General features: G+C 35.1%; 1 protein-coding gene across 3 annotated transcripts in view; it reads right to left on the reverse strand.

The window, feature by feature from the left end:
* Window positions 1-20,011, reverse strand: part of CCSER1 (coiled-coil serine rich protein 1) — a 1,509,256-nt gene that overhangs the window by 648,470 nt on the left and 840,775 nt on the right. Inside the window, exon 10 of one of the 3 annotated variants that reach the window (XM_055435115.2) lies at window positions 5,145-7,027. The exons of the other annotated variants lie outside the window; for them this stretch is intronic. Within the exon in view, the coding sequence (XP_055291090.2) occupies window positions 6,965-7,027 (63 nt within the window). The 3' untranslated portion in view covers window positions 5,145-6,964. Of the gene's footprint in view, window positions 1-5,144; window positions 7,028-20,011 lie in introns of those variants that run through there. 3 annotated transcript variants of the gene reach the window in all.

The following is a 20,011-nucleotide window of genomic DNA, read 5'->3' on the forward strand; positions in this document are numbered from 1 at the left end:
GACCAAAGATATTTGAGTCTACATTTAAACATGTCTTTTCCATATTAAAAATTATATATGAAAAGTATATCTCTAAGAATTATAAACAGTGTCAGACTTTATTTTTTGGGGCTCCAAAATCACTGCGGATGCTGATTGCAGCCATGAAATTAAAAGACACTTACTCCTTGGAAGGAAAGTTATGACCAACCTAGATAGCATTTTAAAAAACAGAGACATTACTTTGCCAACAAAGTTCTGTCTAGTCAAGGCTATGGTTTTTCTAGTGGTCATGTATGGATGTGAGAGTTGGACTGTGAAGAAAGCTGAGTGCCGAAGAATTGATGCTTTTGAACTGTGGTGCTGGAGAAGACTCTTGAGAGTCCCTTGGACCGCAAGGAGATCCAACCAGTCCATTCTAAAGGAGATCAGTCCTGGGTGTCCATTGGAAGGACTGATGCTAAAGCTGAAACTCCAATACTTTGGCTACCTCATGTGAAGAGTTGACTCATTGGAAAAGACTCTGATGCTGGGAGGGATTGGGGGCAGGAGGAGAAGGGGACGACAGAGAATGAGATGGCTGAATGGCATCACCGACTTGATGGACATGAGTTTAGTGAACTCCAGGAGTTGGTAATGGACAGGGAGGCCTGGTTTGTTGTGATTCACGGGGTTGCAAAGAGTTGGACATGACTGAGCGACTGAACTGAAGAATTATAAAGTTTATAATTGTGTATTTATGAATTTGCTAACGTACTATAGAATGCTGCTGCTGCTGCTAAGTTGCTTCATTCGTGTTTGACTCTGTGCGACCCCATAGACGGCAGCCCACCAGGCTCCGCCATCCCTGGGATTCTCCAGGCAAGAACACTGGAGTGGGTTGCCATTGCCTTCTCCACTATAGAATGCTAATATATGACAATTCACAAATGCCTGCTTCCTCATTTTCATTGGCACGTGAACGTTACTAACCCTTAAAATTTATAATCAATACTTAAAGTTATTAAAAACAATAAGAGCAAAGGAAAATAACTTTGCATTATAACATACAGGGAGAAAATATGATCAGTATATAAGAAATATAGAATATGCTGTTGCAAAAATAAAAAATTAATTTTGTCTAAAAAATGAGTGGCTATTCTGGAATAAGAAAGGAAAAATAATAAGATAAAACCTAGATGGATATAGAAAGTTGCAGAAGGTTTGTAGAAAATAAATTTTATATTGTGTGGTCAAAGCTGGTTAAAATTGAGTAGATTTATTTGTAAGGCTTTAAAAAATGAGTTCAATAATATATCAAAACAAAACCATAGTTTAATTTTAACTCTGTTAAATTTTTTTTCTTTATTTTATTGTTGTGCTTTTAGATTAAAAAGTTTATTTTTTAAGATTTAATATAATCCATTTTGGTAACAAAGATCTTGGTCTTATGAAATTGTTTCTGTGTGTATGTATGTTTGTGTGTGTTTACAATCATGTAATGTTCTGTACTTGCCTCTGAAATGATTTCACTGCTACTTTGGTTCAATAAACTAAATTTTTGCTTCACAATGACTGATGCTATTTAATCACTATTTGACATTTTGTTCAGCCGCTCAGTCGAGTCCGACTATGTGACCCCATGGACTCCAGTACACCAGGCTTCCCTGTCTTTTACCATCCCCCTGAGCTTGCTTAAACTCGTGTCCATTGAGTCGGTGATGCCATACAAACACCTCATCCTCTCGTCCCTTATCCTCCCATCTTCAATTATTCCCAGCATCAGGGTCTTTTCCAATGAGTCAGTTCTTCACAACAGGTGGCCACAGTATTGGAGCTTCAGTTTCAGCATCATTCCTTCCAATAAATATTCAGGATGTATTTCCTTTAGGATTAACTGGTTGGATATCCTTGCAGCCCAAGGGACTCTCAAGAGTCTTCTCCAACACCACAGTTCAAAAGCACCAATTCTTCAGCACTCAACCTTCTTTAAAGTCCAACTCTCACATCCATACATGACTACTGGAAAAACCATAGCCTTCACTAGACGGACCTTTGTTGGCAGGGTAATGTCTCAGTTTTCTTAATATTGTCTGGCTTCCCCAGTGGCTCAGCTGGTAAAGGATCCGCCTGCAATGCAGGAGACCTGGGTTTGATCCCTGGGTCGGGAAGATCCCTTGGAGAAGGGAAAGGGTACCCACTCCAGTATTCTGGCCTGGAGAATTCCATGGACTGTTCAGTCCATGGGGTCTCAAAGAGTCGGACACGACTGAGCGCCTTTCACTTCACTTCACTTCACTTCAGGTTTGTCACAGCTTTTCTTCCAAGGAGCAAGCATTTATTAATTTCATGGCTGCAGTCACCATCTACAGTGTTTCTGGAGCCCAAGAAAATAAAGTCTATCACTGTTTCTATTGTTTCCCCATCTATTTGTCATAAAGTGATTGGACTGAATGCCATGATCCTCATTTTTTGAATGTTGAGTTTAAAGTCAGCTTTTTGTCTCTCTCCTCTTTCTCCTTCATCAAGAGGCTCTTTAGTTCCTATTTGCTTTCTGCCATAAGGGCGGTATCATCTGCATTTCTGAGGTTATTGATATTTCTCTCTGCAGTCTTGATTTCAGCTTGCGCTTCACCCAGCCTAGCATTTTGCATGATGTAGTCTGCATATAAGTTAAATAAGCAGGGTGACAATATACAGCCTTGACGTACTCTTTTCCTATTTGGAACCAGTCCATTGTTCCTTGTCTGGTCCTAACTGTTGCTTCTTGACCTGCATATAGGTTCTTCAGGAGGCAGATAAGGTGGTCTGGTATTCCCATCTCTTTAAGAATTTTCTACAGTTTGTTGTGGTCCACACAGTCAAAGACTTTAGCACAGTCAATAAGCAATAGTAGATATTTTTCTGGAATTCCCTTGCTTTTTCTATGATCCAGTGGATGTTGGCAGTTTGATCTCTGGCTTCTCTGCCTTTTCTAAATTCAGTTTGAACATCTGGAAGTGCTTGGTTCACGTACTGTTGAAGCCTAGCTTGGAGAATTTTGAGCATTACTTTGCTAGTGTGTGAGATGAGCGCAATTGTGCAGTAGTTTGAACATTCTTTGGCATTGCCTTTCCTTGGGCTTAGAATGAACACTAACATTTTCCAGCCCTGCAGCTACTGCTGAATTTTCTAAATTTGCTAACCATTTTTAATAAACTTCCTCAAGTCCAATTTTGAATGTAGTCTTTTGGATTTCAAAATAACTGAGAATTTCCAGAGGATACCTGGAAGATCTCAAAAGACTTATGTTCTCTCCTTATTTAAAAAAAGAAAAAGAAAAAAGGATGTTAATTTATATATACTTATGTGATATTTTAAATTGCATGAGAAAGATTGTCAAATAAAAAGTTACATTTAAACTTCTTAGATTATATCTACATGAATATATATTATTAATATGTGTTCTAGAAAGTATGTGAAATTATTTTTAAAAGAATCTGATATGTACTAGTATGATCAGTCACAATTTTAGCTATTTTACAATTTTGTATGCCAACCAAAAATATCTTTTTAATTATTATTATTTTTTTCGGTGAACTATTACTAGACCTTTAACCAAGACTGATTTTAAGTCTTTTGTCACTCAAACACAGTGATTGTTTTACCTTAGATTTTCTCCAAAAGTATTTGTAATCAACTACAAGCATAACTACATAGAGAAATATCAATAACCTCAGATATGCAGACGACACCACCCTTATGGCAGAAAAGTGAAGAAGAACTAAGGAGCCTCTTGATGAAAGCGAAAGAGGAGAGTGAAAAAACATATCATAATAGCAATTACTATTGCCCCCAAAAGCACTGAGATGAATATTTCTTATAGAAAGTGTGATTATATGTAAGAAATTAAGATATGATCAAACAACATTTAGACAGTCCTGTATGAACACGTAGGCACAAAATAAAATCATGAAAAACATTCTGTTATTAAGACATTCCTGCCTCTAGCATGAAGTTAAATATGGAAAAATACATTTTGTTTTCTAAATAAATAAATATTTAAAACAATATCAAATTTAGGTAATTATGAAAAATAATAACAATTTTGAAAACTTTAGTAAGGAAGATTTTGTGTATGCCATAATAAAAATCACATGTGTATCATAACATGTACCTACTTTAGAGTCTTCATTAAAAAATCATTTAAAACACAGTTATATGTCTTAAATCTAACCAAGAATAATAAGTTATTTATATTTTAAAATACTATAAATAAGAACATTTAATGTGCATGTATTTCAGGGCATGAAAAATTAAATTTTCAAAATGATTTGATATAAATAAAACATGTTAATAATTGTTAAAACATCTAGCCAAACTGTCTATGGTTTTTCTTCTAAGCACTTCCTGATATGTGAATGATTAATTCTAACATTATAAAATTAATTCCTTAGCTCATGTATTATATATCTCAGACATTCACATAGTAAATCTTTATCATCACCATTATGCCTAGTCTATAATGCAGATTTAAAGTAAACACAACCTTTAACAGTAGATAATGTATGTATATTATACAAGTATGCATATGTAATCCAAGTACAATTTGTATTGAGTTTTGCAATCATGTAATCCACCAGCATCTGAAATCAGGAAAACAAAATCCTGACTTTTGAATCTGGAACACCTACAACGCAATCCACAACTTTAATGTTTGTTAGAAAAGTTAAATGAACTTGAGAAGGTCACTCAACTTAAGTTCCACTTTCCTTATTTGGAATATAAATTTAATTAAGCTTGTTTATCTCTTATTTTTAGTTAATTATTATAAACTATTTCAGACAAATAAGTAGGCATAATATCATAGCACAACACTTCTTTCATCAGTTAGTACTGATATTGCACTGTGTTTGTCAGATATATTTTTACACCTCATGCTGCTTTCTTTGAGAAACAATAAACCTCAGTTTTGTTACACCTTGGAATATAGTGCAGTGATTTTAATGATTCTTACACACTTTTCTAAAAAAACAAAAAGAAAAGTCCATTAATTCCTATTTTTAATTAATGTTTAATGTAATCAAGAAAATATAAAACATTTTAATAGCTAAATGATCAAGCTGCTGCTGCTGCTAAGTCACTTCAGTCATGTCCGACTTTGTGTGACCCCATAGATGGAAGCCCACCAGGCTCCCCCGTCCCTGGGATTCTCCAGGCAAGAACACTGGAGTGGGTTGCCATTTCCTTCTCCAATGTGTGAAAATGAAAAGTGAAAGTGAAGTCGCTCAGTTGTGTCCGACTTTTAGCGACCCCACAGACTGCAGCCTACCAGGCTCCTCCATCCATGGGATTTTCTAGGCAATAGTACTGGAGTGGCTTGCCATTGCCTTCTACATAACAAATATTGCTGGAAAGTCTGAATATATTTCACCATGAAAGCAAAATGATTAGCTGATAAACATGTTCACTGATGTATATTCAGCCCAATTCCATTAAAAAAAATGAAAAAAAAAAAATAATAAGGTTTCCAAGGAAGCAGCCCGAAATGCCTTACTGGTATTAAAGAGCAATCATAAAACAGTAGCTTTTCAGGTAGGTGGTTTTTTTGTCTATATTGACAGTTTCTGCTACATTGCTTTTGAGAGAAAAAGTACCTTTCTTTATTGACTTAATCTACTTGCTAACACATTTATTTTTTCTTTTGAATCCTAGTCAAAATATCTTTAATTGAATTTTTTTTCCTTCTTCAAAATGATATTGACCATTCAAGCTGATAAAAATCTTTACCAGAGGAGTGCTTTATTGTAGGTAATGGAATTGCTTACATTATCTACACTTAAGGTTTTAAATATAAAGTAAGACAATAAGTAGCAACAGATAAGAACAGAAGAATAAACTCTACAAAACTGTTAGAGGAACAAAATCATTTTCATATCCTGAATCATAAAAAGATGTATTTTATGTTTTTAAAAGAGCAAAGTCAACAAGGACACATACAATGTTTTCAAGTGAATAAATATAGTTTATTTTAATACCATGATTTAAACCCAACTTTTGTCGTGCATATTATATGTTACAAATGAGTCAAATAACTTAGGAAATTTCATAGCATAGTTCTAAATGTTACCACCATTAACTATGATTATTTCACTTCCTGTTTAAAAAAATAAAGAATTCAGTAAAGCCTGCTTTCCTCTCCTTAGCCCTGCGGCTCCTCTGTTGCCATTCCACTACGAGACTGAGACATTTCTGGGTTCGGTCACTTATCCTTTCAATAAACTACAACATTCAAGAGTGCCTTGTTGCCACTGGGCATTTGACAATTAAAGTGAGGTATTATAGAAAGGTAATAAACAAGGACACACAGAAATCAGGCCATGATGCCAAGTCCAGGAGACAGGGTTTTTTATTTTTTTAATGAGACATTCAACAAACTTCTCCTCAATATGAGGTCAATAGCCAATAAACTTTTATATAATTTTTTTTACTATCTACAGAGAGAATAAGACCCTTCATGATTTACTTCATTTGAAGACATATATTTTCATCTTTTGATCTCAATGAAAGGGAAAAATAGAGGCAATTTAGTTCTTCAGTAAGAATTGTTATGCAATGATGGGCCAAATTAGAATCACTGCTTTCAAATTTATCTAATATACATAGAATATATAGTGAAATTAAACAAAGACTATAACCAGAGACACAAATGACATGGATGAGAAGGTTAAACAAAAAATATGTGCTGCCAAGTGGAATATTATATTTAGAACAGCTGTATATAGAGATAATTTAAGATTAAAAGTCTATTTTTGTTTTAAAAATACAGCAAGGTAGGAATGTTAAACTACATCCACTAATATTTTATGCAATTGTGTACAAATGCAAAAAGTGTGAAATATTTGGAATGGAAACGTTTCTGTATTATATACTCTGAGAAATAGCTAATGTAAGAAATAATGGAAAATTGATTTGATATTTAGCATGTCAGATTTGTGATACATTTATTATCAAATAATGATGTAAGCTAGGTTGAAATATTATGAACTGGTTTAAATAAACCTTCAGTGCATGTAGGATTCCACAGGGCCTTGAAAAGAAGAAAACAAAAATAAATAAATGAATGACATCAAATTAATAAAATGAAATAAACACATACTTTAACATGAAGGTTTAAAATGTTTAAACACAAATTAAAAGAAAACACACAGACCAACATAAATCTATACTACCTATAATTTTCTAAGTGAAAACTGTTATTAAAACTCATTAAATATATTTATATTAGTAATGTTTCCAAGCTCCCAACTTCCAATTAAATACTTTACAACCGAACACAAGGTGAAAGAGTGACAACCAGTTGGCAAAATTTTATTCCCTTGGTTTTATAAATGGAGTGAAGAAATAACAGTTTTACTCAGCTCTTCATATAGTCTTCATTTCCAGAAAATTAAATAATTAATAAGTAAGTCTATATGGCTCTCCTGATATTTTTATAGATCATCCTGAACACAAAACTCCAAAAGAATTTTCAACCTACCACAATTATTATTACTTTAATTTATTCTTTATTGAAATTTTAAGTGACAGGAAATTAAAACATTTCAAAATATTTCACCTTTAAAAAAAGGAACTCCATTGTTTAGACAAAGTATACAAAAAGACATAGAGGGTCTAAGAAGTCTAGAATATGACAGCTGCTCCTAAGGAATGCAAAATTCAGTTGGAGGGATAGAAATGATATAGAAAAGATTAGCCATACTACAAGATGATAAGTTCCATGTCAATACACAGAAGATATATACATAAATATATACAGCCTATAACAATATCTAGTACTGAAAGCTACAGGATAGGTTTTCAGGATTAGTAACTGTGGAAATTATTCTATGGAAAGAGAGATTGCTCCAGATCAAGGGTAGGGGATTGGAGTTGGCTTTAAAAAGAGACACATTATAGAGGAGGGGCATTCTAAACAAAACAGTTAAAAACAAAACAAACCAAAAACACTAAACAAGGGAGACAAGAATTAGCAACTTGTGTTGGAGCAGCTTAAGTGGAATAAAAGGTTTATGTCTGGAAACAGTTAGAGCTAAAATGGCTTAAGTAGGAAACAGTCAAATTTTAGCAGCTAGAATGCTCGTTTGAGTAATATGGATTTTATCTTTTAAGCCTTAGCCATTAAGAGTTTTGAAGTAGAAATACAACATACTGCAAGCTACATGTTTGTGATTATTTCTTTTAGATTTATCTGTGATATCTATATATATCTATATATATCTAGATTAGGATAAGTAGAGACGAAGTAGGAAGTCAAGACCAAAACCAATGGAAATCCATCCTAAAGCAGCAATTAGTACTGGAAGGTGACTGTTCTTTATAATCCAATTTGTCCTGTCAAGATGTTCCAGTTTTGTGAACAGTTGATCACTCAGGTTTCAGCTCAGGCAACATCCTCAGGACTTCCCTGATGAGTTCTCTCACAGTGAAGGCAAAAGTGCTCCTACTTCAGTGGACTCATTACTTACTCTCATCTTTATGCTTATTTACATCATGGTTGTTTATCACCAAGTTAAACTCTTGTCTCTTCGTTTCTAGTTGATTTCCTGTCTTCATCCACAAGATGACAAAGTTTATGAAGAAAGAAAACTTGTGTATTTCTTGTTCGCTGCTACTGAGAGAGTCAATTCCTAGGCAGATTATTAAGAAGTCCAGGATCGCCAAGGAGGAGAAAGGGGTCTGGGGCCGTCAAAGTGGAGATAGGGGTCTGGAATTCTCAAGGAGGAGTTAAGGACAAATTTTTTTTTGTCTACATTCCTTCAGTTCAGTTCAGTTCAGTCGCTCAGTCGTGTCCGACTCTCCGTGACCCCATGAAATCACAGCACACCAGGCCTCCCTGTCCATGACCAACTCCCGGAGTTCACTCAAACTCATGTCCATCGAGTCAGTGATGCCATCCAGCCATCTCAGTTCAGTTCAGTTCAGTCACTCAGTCGTGTCCGACTCTCTGCAACCCCATGAATCACAGCACACCAGGCCTCCCTGTCCATCACCAACTCCCAGAGTTCACTCAAACTCATGTCCATCAAGTCGGTGATGCCATCCAGCCATCTCATTCTCTGTCATCCCCGTCTCCTCCCACCCCCAATCCCTCCCAGCCATCAGAGTCTTTTCCAGTGAGTCAACTCTTTGCATGAGGTGGCCAAAGTATTGCAGTTTCAGCTTTAGCATCAGTCCTTCCAATGAACACCCAGGATCAATCTCCTTTAGAATGGACTGGTTGGCTCTCCTCGCAGTCCAAGGAAATCTCAAGAGTCTTCTCCAGCACCACAGTTCAAAAGCATCAATTCTTCAGCAATCAGCTTTATTCACAGTCCAACTCTCACATCCATACATAACCACGGGAAAAACCATAGCCTTGACTAGATGGACCTTGGTTGGCAAAGTAATGTCTCTGCTTTTTAATATGCTATCTAGGTTGGTGATAACTTTCCTTCCAAGGAGTAAGTGTATTTTAATTTCACGGCTGCAGTCAGCATCCGCAGTGATTTTGGAGCCCCCAAAAATAAAGTCTGACACTGTTTCCACTGTTTCCCCATCTATTTCCCATGAAGTGATGGGACCAGATGCCATGATCTTCGTTTTCTGAATGTTGAGCTTCAAGCCAAACTTTTCACTCTCCTCTTTCACCCTCATCAAGAGGCCTTTGAGTTCCTCTTCACTTTCTGCCATAAGGGTGGTGTCATCTGCATATCTGAGGTTATTGATATTTCTCCCGGCAATCTTGATTCCAGCTTGTGCTTCTTCCAGCCCAGTGTTCCTCATGATGTACTCTGCATATAAGTTAAATAAGCAGGGTGACAATATATAACCTTGACGTACTCCTTTTCCTATTTGGAACCAGTCTGTTGTTCCATGTCCAGTTCTAACTTTTGGTTCCTGATCTGCACACAGGTTTCTCAAGAGGCAGGTCAGGTGGTCTGGTATTCCCATCTCTTTCAGAATGTTCCACAGTTGATTATGATCCACACAGTCAAAGGCTTTGGCATAGTCAATGAAGCAGAAATAGATGTTTTTCTGGAACTCTCTTGCTTTTCAATGATCCAGTGAATGTTGTCAATTTGATCTCTGGTTCCTCTGCCTTTTTTAAAAGCAGCTTGAACAACAGGAAGTTCACGGTTCACATATTGTTGAAGCCTGGCTTGGGGAATTTTGAGCATGACCTTACTAGTGTGTGAGATGAGTGCAATTGTGCGGTAGTTTGAGCATTCTTTGGCATTGCCTTCTTTTGGGATTGGAATGAAGACTGACTTTTTCCAGTCCTGTGGCCACTGCTGAGTTTTCCAAATTTGCTGGCATATTGAATGCAGTACCTTCACTGCATCATCTTTCAGGATTTGAAATAGCTCAATTGGAATTCAATCACCTCCACTAGCTTTGTTCATAGTGATGCTCTCTAAGGCCCACTTGACTTCACATTCCAAATTTCTGGTTCCAGGTGAGTGATCCAGGTGAGTGATCTAGCCATCTAGTCTTAGCCATTTACACAACTCAGTTTAAACTCTGTACTAGGGATTATACAACAACAATGTATCCTGCTTGAGGATAGTTTCTCCTTCCTGAAAACCTGACTAATCCTGATATCTCAGAATGTATATTATGGGAGTGGGTCTGGTAGGATCTTTCTAGTTAAATTCTAATCTTGTTATCCTAAAATGTAAATTGTGGGAGTGGGTCTGGTAAAATTTTCACAAACTTGAGACATTCTTTTGATTGATTGTATTAATCATTCATTGTATTAACTAATTAAAAGGTATAAAACTCCATTGCTAACACTAGCAAGGGGGCATTCTTTCTGCCCCCTTCTGATGTTTATGTAAGAAGCTTTCTCTATCTCTTTGATGCTTTAATAAAACTTTATTACACAAAAACTCTGAGCAATCAAGCCTTGTCTCTGGCCCTGGATTGAATTCTTCTCCGTAGGCCAAGGATCCTGGCATCTTTTGTGGTTCAGCAACAACCTTTCACTACAATCTTAGTGCTGGGATACATTTTTTACTTTTATTTCTTAAATGATTATATAAATGGAAAGGGTATACTCTCTTGGAGATGGAAGTAAACTCAGGGCTTTGCTTGTATGTTCTACAGATAAGCATTTATGTATTTGCCAACCAAACATGTTATTTAAATAAAAAAATTCTCCAGAATCATTAAGGCTAACATTTAAATGGATATTCAGTGTTTGGTATCTGTTCCTCAAATGGTAGCTGAATGAATGTAAAAAGAAAAAATATATTTTATAAAGTTTTAAAATCTAGAATCTATATCCCAGTGTATCTTATGACTCCTAACATTCATGTTTTTAACAAGCTCTAACACGGATTCACCTTTTAATATTCTAAAATGAAGGAGAACATATAATAGATTAAATATGTTCAGGAAGATAGATGTTATAAAGTATATGATCCTAGTTTTTGCTTCTATAAGAGTTTATAATATTCTAGTATTTGCCATGTGCTGAGTACAAAAAGCCTCAATAACTCTCTGTCCTCTTTAGATAGTAGAACATGAGGTGTGGGCAGGAAATTACCAGGAATATTAAAGCTCAACTAATGAAAATAAATGGTTCCCCTTAACTTGATTGTAGAGACAACAGTAATTTGAAAAATAGGGTACATTTTTTATGATTAACCACTCTGGGGATACTGCAACAGCTTTACAGCTTCATTGTTTCACTTATTAATGTAAGTCTAGAGAGTATTCCCTATCAGAACATTGATGTTTCCTCTTTTTTGGTAAGCACTGGGTAGGGAGGCTTCCCAGCCCTCCATTTTGTGAATGAGCCATCACTAAACACCTTCAGGTTGATGGACATTTTGTGTTGTTTTCATCTTTAACTAGAAGATCTTATAGAAAAGCTATTTGGTATATAGCAAAACATATGTACTATGTCAAGTTCTAGAGACACTATTGATAGATGGAGAATAAAATCATGTACATTTTTGTTAAGATTTTTCAAAATCTCTCTTGATAGGGAATTATAATATACGACAATACTATTCTTTAAAGGGAAAGCACTTGAGAAAAGTAAAACGGATGTTTAAAAGGTCACATGACTGAATAATATCTAGTCATTTAAACTACAAAGTTATTAATATCACAGTACAATAATATATACATGCAATATACATAATATATACAATAATAATATAATGCTAAAATATGTAAACACAGGTATGCTTATGTACATATATTTACAGATACACTCTGGATTCAGTGTCTGTATGTTTAACATGATAAAAAATCAAAATAGAGGGAAAAAAGCCTTTAAAAGAGTAGAAAATAATACATACACTCACAGCAAGTAATGTTTGTCTTAAGGCCCAATAGTGACTCATTATTGACGTGCCCTTAAAGAAGAAAATTTATCCTTCCTGATTAAATTAGAGTTTGTAGTAAATTTCTCACAAATTAAAAATAACTAAAAAGCATTTTTGGAGCAATATAAAGTGTTTCTTATAATCTTAAAATTTGAAAAACACTGTATTTCTAATTCTAGTCTTAGACTAAAAAAATGACTAATTCATCAATTTTTATGTTATACTTTTCCAATGCAAGAATACTGAACCTATTTATATTTCTTTTTGAAAATTACACTGTATTAGACTAAAGCTTAAACAAGTTTTCCTGTAATTTGATGGATTAAATCCAAATCTGTTAATCCACTTATAAGTATAAAGCTCATAAAATAATGACAAACTTGAAGTAATTCTGATATGTGAAGAACTATGACTCTTTAAGTACTCTGAATTGCAAATTACATTCTTTTTCATATAAATTTTCTCTACTGTAATTCAGCTATATATGTTTAAAATTCTAATCATCATCTTAAAAATGTGGCATCATGCAAGAGCGTAATTTTCTGATAGTCTTACTTTATAGAGCATGAGGTTAATGTTTTATATGGCTCTCTTTTAGGAAATTTTCTGTAATGCATTATTCTGAAAATTTCAATTCCTTTGCCTATTTGGTATGAAGCCAGACATTTATGGAAGTTATTTTTTCTTTAGTTCTCTACAGTTATTTATAAATTATTAAAACACTTTACATCCTTATTTTGAAACAATACATGACTTAGTGACTGAACAACAAAAAATCCAATATTTTAATGTTTTTTCCTCAAAATTATTACTGCTTCTTTTATTGGCAGAAGATATAAGCTAGTGAAGGTGAACAGAACTTATCATCCCGAAATGTGTTTCTTTAGTATAAAAACTGCACTGAATAAAGAAAATGCGATTTTTAAGAAACTATAGACACAGAAGAAGCTTTGAAAACTGAGTAAAGTTAGCCTTTCATAAGAAACATTTACATCATAAGGGAACTCGCCATTTTTAAGACTGCCTCACTCTCTATACCAGAAAAAGATGACTAAATCTCTAGAAACTCCTTTCAATGGAGAGGGCACTGACTTAAATCTTTATAACAACCATAACCTTGTTTCGGAGAAGGCAATGGCAAGCCACTCCAGTACTCTTGCCTGGAAAATCCCATGGATGGAGGAGCCTGGTGGGCTGCAGTCCGTGGGGTCGCTAAGGGTCGGACACGACTGAGCGACTTCACTTTCACTTTTCACTTTCACACATTGGAGAAGGAAATGGCAACCCACTCCAGTGTTCTTGCCTGGAGAATCCCAGGGATGGGGGAGCCCGGTGGGCTTCCGTCTATGGGGTCACACAGAGTCGGATACGACTGAAGTGACTCAGCAGCAGCAGCAGCAGCAGCAACCTTGTTTACTGAGTTGTTCCTGGTAACCTCCCTTAACTTGCCTCCCCAATGCTACACCTTTCTTTCATCTCTAGCTGGCAGTGGTATCTATAGTGTTGACTTGGCAATTTTAGGGAGTTAACTCAGTTTCTTTGTATATCTTACATGTAAACAGAAAATAAACATGTTATTAAATTTTTGCTTTTCTCCTGTTAATGTCTTTTATGACAGGATCACTCAGTCAAGAACCTAGACAGATAGAGGGAAAATTATTTTTCTACCCCTACAGTTTTGAGATCCACAATGGGACCTGTTGAAGCACCACAGTTGCTCTGGAGTCTGCACAAGGGAATATGGAAAACTGGCAGAAGCTAGCCAAGGGTAATATTTCTTACCAAAGGCAGGTATCCTGGATCTGTCTCCCTATAGACAGATAGAGATACCTTTTGGGAAGCCTCTAGCATCTATGGTCAAGCCATAAAAAGCCTTACTGATTTGAGATGCTATTGAGATTAATATAAGATCCTACTTGTCAATAACCAGATGATGAATCCTGTGAACTGGAAAAACTTCTATATTTGAAGAAAAAAATAGAGAGCTCTCATTCTAACAATTTTCTTTTTGGTACCTATGAAAAGACCAAATTGGAAAAAGGACACTAAGAATTAAAATGGCCTGCCTTACAGATTCCTCTAACATGATAAAATCACAAAGTCTCATTTATCATGCCTTTCAGCAGATACTGTCACATTTAGAGAACAGTTACAAAGATTAGTGAACATCCACATTCACAGAAACCCTGACTGGTAGCTAAAGGGTGTTCTTCCCACCCACTATTGCACTGTATTTATCAGATAAGCCAGAAGGCCTCTCGGGAAAATCCCCTCACAGAAGAAACAGATGACCAGATTTTCTCCCAGGGCCTCTTAAAAAGGATCAAGAAACATCAGCTTGAGGCTAATGTTCAGGTACTGACTGAAACAAAAGTAGAGCCTTTCTCCTCAAAAGGTTAACTATCTAAGGTTGAATTGTACACTCAGAAAAAAAAAAAAAAAAAAAAACATTGTAAGGCCTTTGCTGAATGCTCCATATACATTTTTCAGAAAGGCATACTGCACTAAACCCTAAAGCTCCTGGATTTTTCCAGTTTAGTTGGAAATCCTCTACCTGATATAAACTGAAAATAATCTAGTTGGATGGGAAGCTCAGTCCCTTGATATATAATTTAGGCTACAACTAAATTCTTTGAGGAATTAGAAACAACTTTGCCTTTCAAATCTTTGCAAAACCAGAGCTGCAGCTCTAGAAATAATTCAAAGTCCACCTTTTCTTTGTTTTAACCCCTCCCCCTTAAAGTCCTCTATTCATCTCAAAATGCTTTCAAAAGGTTGATGCTGTGTGCTTGCTGCTGCTGCTAAGTCACTTCAGTCGTGTCCGACTCTGTGTGACCCCATAGACGGAAGCCCACCAGGCTCCCCCATCCCTGGGATTCTCCACGCAAGAACACTGGAATGGGTTGCCATATCCTTCTCCAATGTGTGAAAGTGAAAGTGAAGTCGCTTAGTCGTGTCCGACCCTTAGCAACCCCACAGACTGCAGCCTACCGGCTCCTCCATCCACGGGATTTTCTAGGCAAGAGTACTGGAGTGGCTTGCCATTGCCTTCTCTGAGATACCATGGTCTGTAACCCACCAGGCTCCTCTGTCCATGGGGATTCTTCAGGCAAGAATACTGGAGTAAGTTGCCATGCCCTCCTCCAGGGGATCTTCCCAACCTAGGGATTCAACCCAGGTCTCCCTCATTGCAGATGGATCCTTTACCATCTGAGCCACCAGAAAGCCCAACACTTTAGAAAAATAAGGAAAGTTTAAATAGTAATTATTTCAGGCCTCTGATAACAGGCCTGAATACACCATTTTGGAAAAAATTTGGATATTTTCTCTGTGTCTTTGAAATGTAAATTTTCTACCAAATCTTAAAATTTTTCTATTCCATCTTCTCTAGAACCTAAGAACCACTCTTTGAAATGTTAACTTTAGGGAGATGTTTCTTATCAGAAATAGAAAAAAGGAGTTATTTTAAAAACAGGGAAATGAAAAATTCCCAGTCTCTTCACAAATACTAGGGCAGGAAAAAAGAAGATACAAGAACAAAGATGACAATAACAAAAACAAAACTGCAAACATCTTAATGGACAAACTTCCAGAAACACAATTTGGATCCATCTGATCTCAAAAACTAGTCAAGTACTAGTAATACACCTGACTCATAGCTAAATTTTTTAAATGAAAGCTATAAGATCTATATTTGTATCTGTATGTTTATAGATGTTGTAGATGTCTGATATTTTTCTACCTCCAGATATCACTGCCAAAATTATTTTGTAAAAGACCTCTACTTAACTGACTTCAAATAAGTGCTTTATAAATTAAGTATTCCTGAAACTTTCGGAAATATAGTAATCCGATTGAAAAAATTCACAGAATATTGAATAATCGCCAGTAAATAAAAGCTATCTGAAGTTTACTGGTTTAATTAAAAGACAATAACTTCAGTAAACAAAATTAAATATAATGCAGACATCTAACACTCATTCTATCTGGGTTTACTAGTCAAAGAAGTTCATAGTATCTCCGTTACAAACAGCTTAGGATGATGGCTGACTTTGTCTAATGTTACACAAAGTTTTCAAAAGTAATTAAAACATAACTGTTGAGAACAAGTGATTTAAGTAGGATAAGAGTTTTTAGTTGTGCTTTTCAGCAATAATTATACATTACTGTATGTCTACTTAAGTAGTTTTGCAAATCCTTTTGGTAATCTGTCCTTAGAGTTTTGCTGGGTAAAGTGATAGAATCTTAGTGAATATATAAATTATTTCCAAATAAGACAAAATATTAAACAATTATTACTGAACACAGGCTTATCTACTTTTGACTTCCTATGATAGAGGAACTGATTATATTTGGGTTTGTTAGTGAATATTTCTTGTGTCACATTGAAAGACTTTACTGTTAAAAAGATGACAAACTTCTAGAAATTATAAAATTTATTAATAATTAATTTGCCAAGGTAAAGAATGCTGTAGTAATATACACCAATCTTCCTACCAATGCAGGAAATGCACGTTTGATCCCTGGGCTGGAAAGATACCCTGGAGAGAGAAATGGCAACCCACTCCAATATTCTTGCCTGGGAAATCCCACGGACAGAGGAACCTAGCAGGCTTCATCGCAAACAGTCAGAAGTGACTCAGTGACTAAAACAAAAATGTTACATACAGTCTATAATTGCTTACTTCTTAATTTTAACTATAAAGTTCATAAGAGTTAAGGAAATAACTGTATACAAGGGAAATAATATCTGTTTTTGGCTAAAAAAAGGTATGAGGTATAAATTCCTAGAAATCTGATATATATTTATAAATTTTTTAGGTTCAATCTGAAATTCTTTATGGAAGTTACTGAAAAGTTAATGTTTTTAGGGAGTCAATGTGACTACTACCTTTAAAAAACAGTTAAATATTAATTCATACAAAATATGGCATAATTGGATTACAAATATACCCAGCCAATATTTTTCTAATTCCAATTTAATCATATTAAAATTTGAAAAGCCACTTAAAACATATTAGTGTATAATTTAATTCTTATTATATACATGCAAAAGTTTAAAAATTTGCATCTAATCTTATGCTATATAATAAAAATAGTAAATGTAGGTTCTTTTTTAAAGTTATGGTCATGTTAAGTATTTGTGTGTATATATGTGTTTAGGTATATATACAGCTTTACTGATGGGCTTCTCTGGTGGCTTCGATGGTAGATAATCTGCCTGCAATGCAAGGCATTGGGTTGGGAAATGAGGATAAATTCCTGGGTTGGGAAGGTCCCCTGTACAAGGAAATGGCTACCCACTCCAGTGTTCCTGCCTGAGAACAGTAGAGGAGCCTGGTGGGCTACAGTCCATGGGTTGCAAAGAGTCAGACACCACTGAGTGACTAACACTTTATATATTTATCTGCATAATATTTTTATACTTATATTGCAAGGATATGTGTGTATACATATATAAAGAATAAATTTCATTTTACAGATTTTACTTATAGACTACATTAAAGGAAACCATTCCTTTCTCTAGAAATCAGTAAATATAAACACTCAAAGATTTACATTGAACAAGTACTTGAGTAAACTCTTAGAACTTAATACAAATTATGATTAGAAACAATTCCATAATCATGACAAATAGACACTGAGAGATGTCTTTAGTATATACATTTTATTTTCTTCCTTCAGAAGGTATTCTCTTTATGCAATGACATTTAGCATACTGGAAAATACTAAAATGACTTCTAGAATTTTCTAAGGAACTATCTTAAATTTTGAAATCAGATTTTCTATAGAGATGGCAATCTCAGATGGAAGTAGAAGTGGGTTGGGAAAAATTTTCAACAAATATCTACACTTCTTTTCTCATATCAGTACTATCACAGAATCAACATAATTTTAACCAAGTATGATCCTCACTATTACAAGTTGAAGGAGAGCAAAATATACTACACCAAACATGCTTCTTTGACAAATGGTTTATCTTGAGCTTGTTATTTTTAAGAAACAGCAGGAGAATCTCTAAAAAACTAAGAAGTTACCTTTTGTAAGAAGAATTCACATTTTTAAGATGAACCTCTGTTTGTAAGGTTATCTCCCTCCAAAAATCTCTAGAAAATTCTATTAATGAAGAAGGCACCAACTTAAATCTGCATAACAATCATATCCTCTGTTTACTGTATTTTTTCCAGGAAACCTCCCATAACTACCCTCCCTACTCCCATCCTCATGTCTTCAGCTAGAAATGGTATTTAAGGTGGTGGTTTAGGCCATTTCAAGGAATTACTGCTTTCCTGGGTATCTCCCATTTATACAGGCAGTATACATGTTACTAAACTTATTTGTTTTCTACAGCTATCCTGTCTCTTATTATCGCAGAGTGGGGTCCTCGGCCAAGAAGGGTAGAGGGAAAGTAATTTTTCCTCCCCCCACATAATTTGAGCTATATAAAATACTTGTGGGTGTGCTCTTTTGCTTTGTTTCAATTAATATTTCTACAATTATACGATTTTTCTTTAACTTAGCCTTGCTATTTCCCTCATCAGCATTTCAACCACAGATTCACTTAACAAAAGTACTATCAGTTAACTAACACCAATTCTAGGTAGCAAGAATTAAAGACCTGGAGACATTCCAGGAATGATCTAGTTCCTAGAAAAAGATTCAGGATTTTAAAAGTAACCATTCAATGCAGTATGTTAAGGACAACTGCATGTTGTCATCCATGTTTTAAACGGTGATTTTCACCTCACCTGATTGTCTACGCTGATTTGCACTTAATATGTCTTCTAAAAGGCGCAAAGTAGTCATTGCAAAATATTAGTTCAATATAAAAAATATAGAGTAAAAATGTAGGGTAGTAATATGTACTTCTGTATGATTCTTGTGAATAAAGTAAAATAATGCGTACTGATTTGTTAGTTTTTTAGGATTATAAAAATAACATTAGAATCTTTTAGTTAATCTATTCATTTTTCATCAAGTAATTACTGAGTGCTTTCTCTATTCACTTCTAGTAGCATAGCTCTAATAAATGGGATGTATAGATATACAATGAAATTTAATTACACATTTAGAGAGTTAGCACTGCCTGGGCTGAAGAATAGTGGTACACAGAGAGAGAAGAGGGTAGAGACAATGCAAGCAAAAGAAATAATAAGAAAAGCAAATGTAATTTACTTATCGAACTTGATTTTACCCAGCTTTCTTCTCAGTGCCTATCATAAGTGAATATGATCTTAAGAGGCTGAGCAGGCTGTTCCCTTGGGTGGTCTGGGTTCCTCTAGTGTGAGTCGCTTGGTACACTGGGTCTGATTCTAGGGTTTAATGCCTATTTTTATAATAGAGGGCCCCTAAATGAAGCCAATTATTCTTACCCATGGAGCCAAGATACATCAATTTGTTCTGACTGACGGTCTTCAACAGGTTTCAAGAAGCACATCATAAAAGGATTTCTGGCTAATGGTGATTTTCACCTCACCTCCTTCAAGTCTCACAAGGCACATGTTACCCTCACATCTGTCCAGATTACTTTATATAAAATTTCTGATCATAATCCTGACCACACCCCTCACAATTATCTTTTCCCTGTGTTTTTTTCTCTTATACATTGCACTTAGGAGCTTCTAATATAACATATACTTTGTCTATTTACTATATTTAACTTTTTGTTTTAAATATAAGAATGAAATGCAAAC

The sequence above is a fragment of the Moschus berezovskii genome, chromosome 5, assembly GCF_049115385.1.
Source record: "Moschus berezovskii isolate FMDL1 chromosome 5, NW_MosBer_1.0, whole genome shotgun sequence".
Lineage (NCBI taxonomy): Eukaryota > Metazoa > Chordata > Mammalia > Artiodactyla > Moschidae > Moschus > Moschus berezovskii.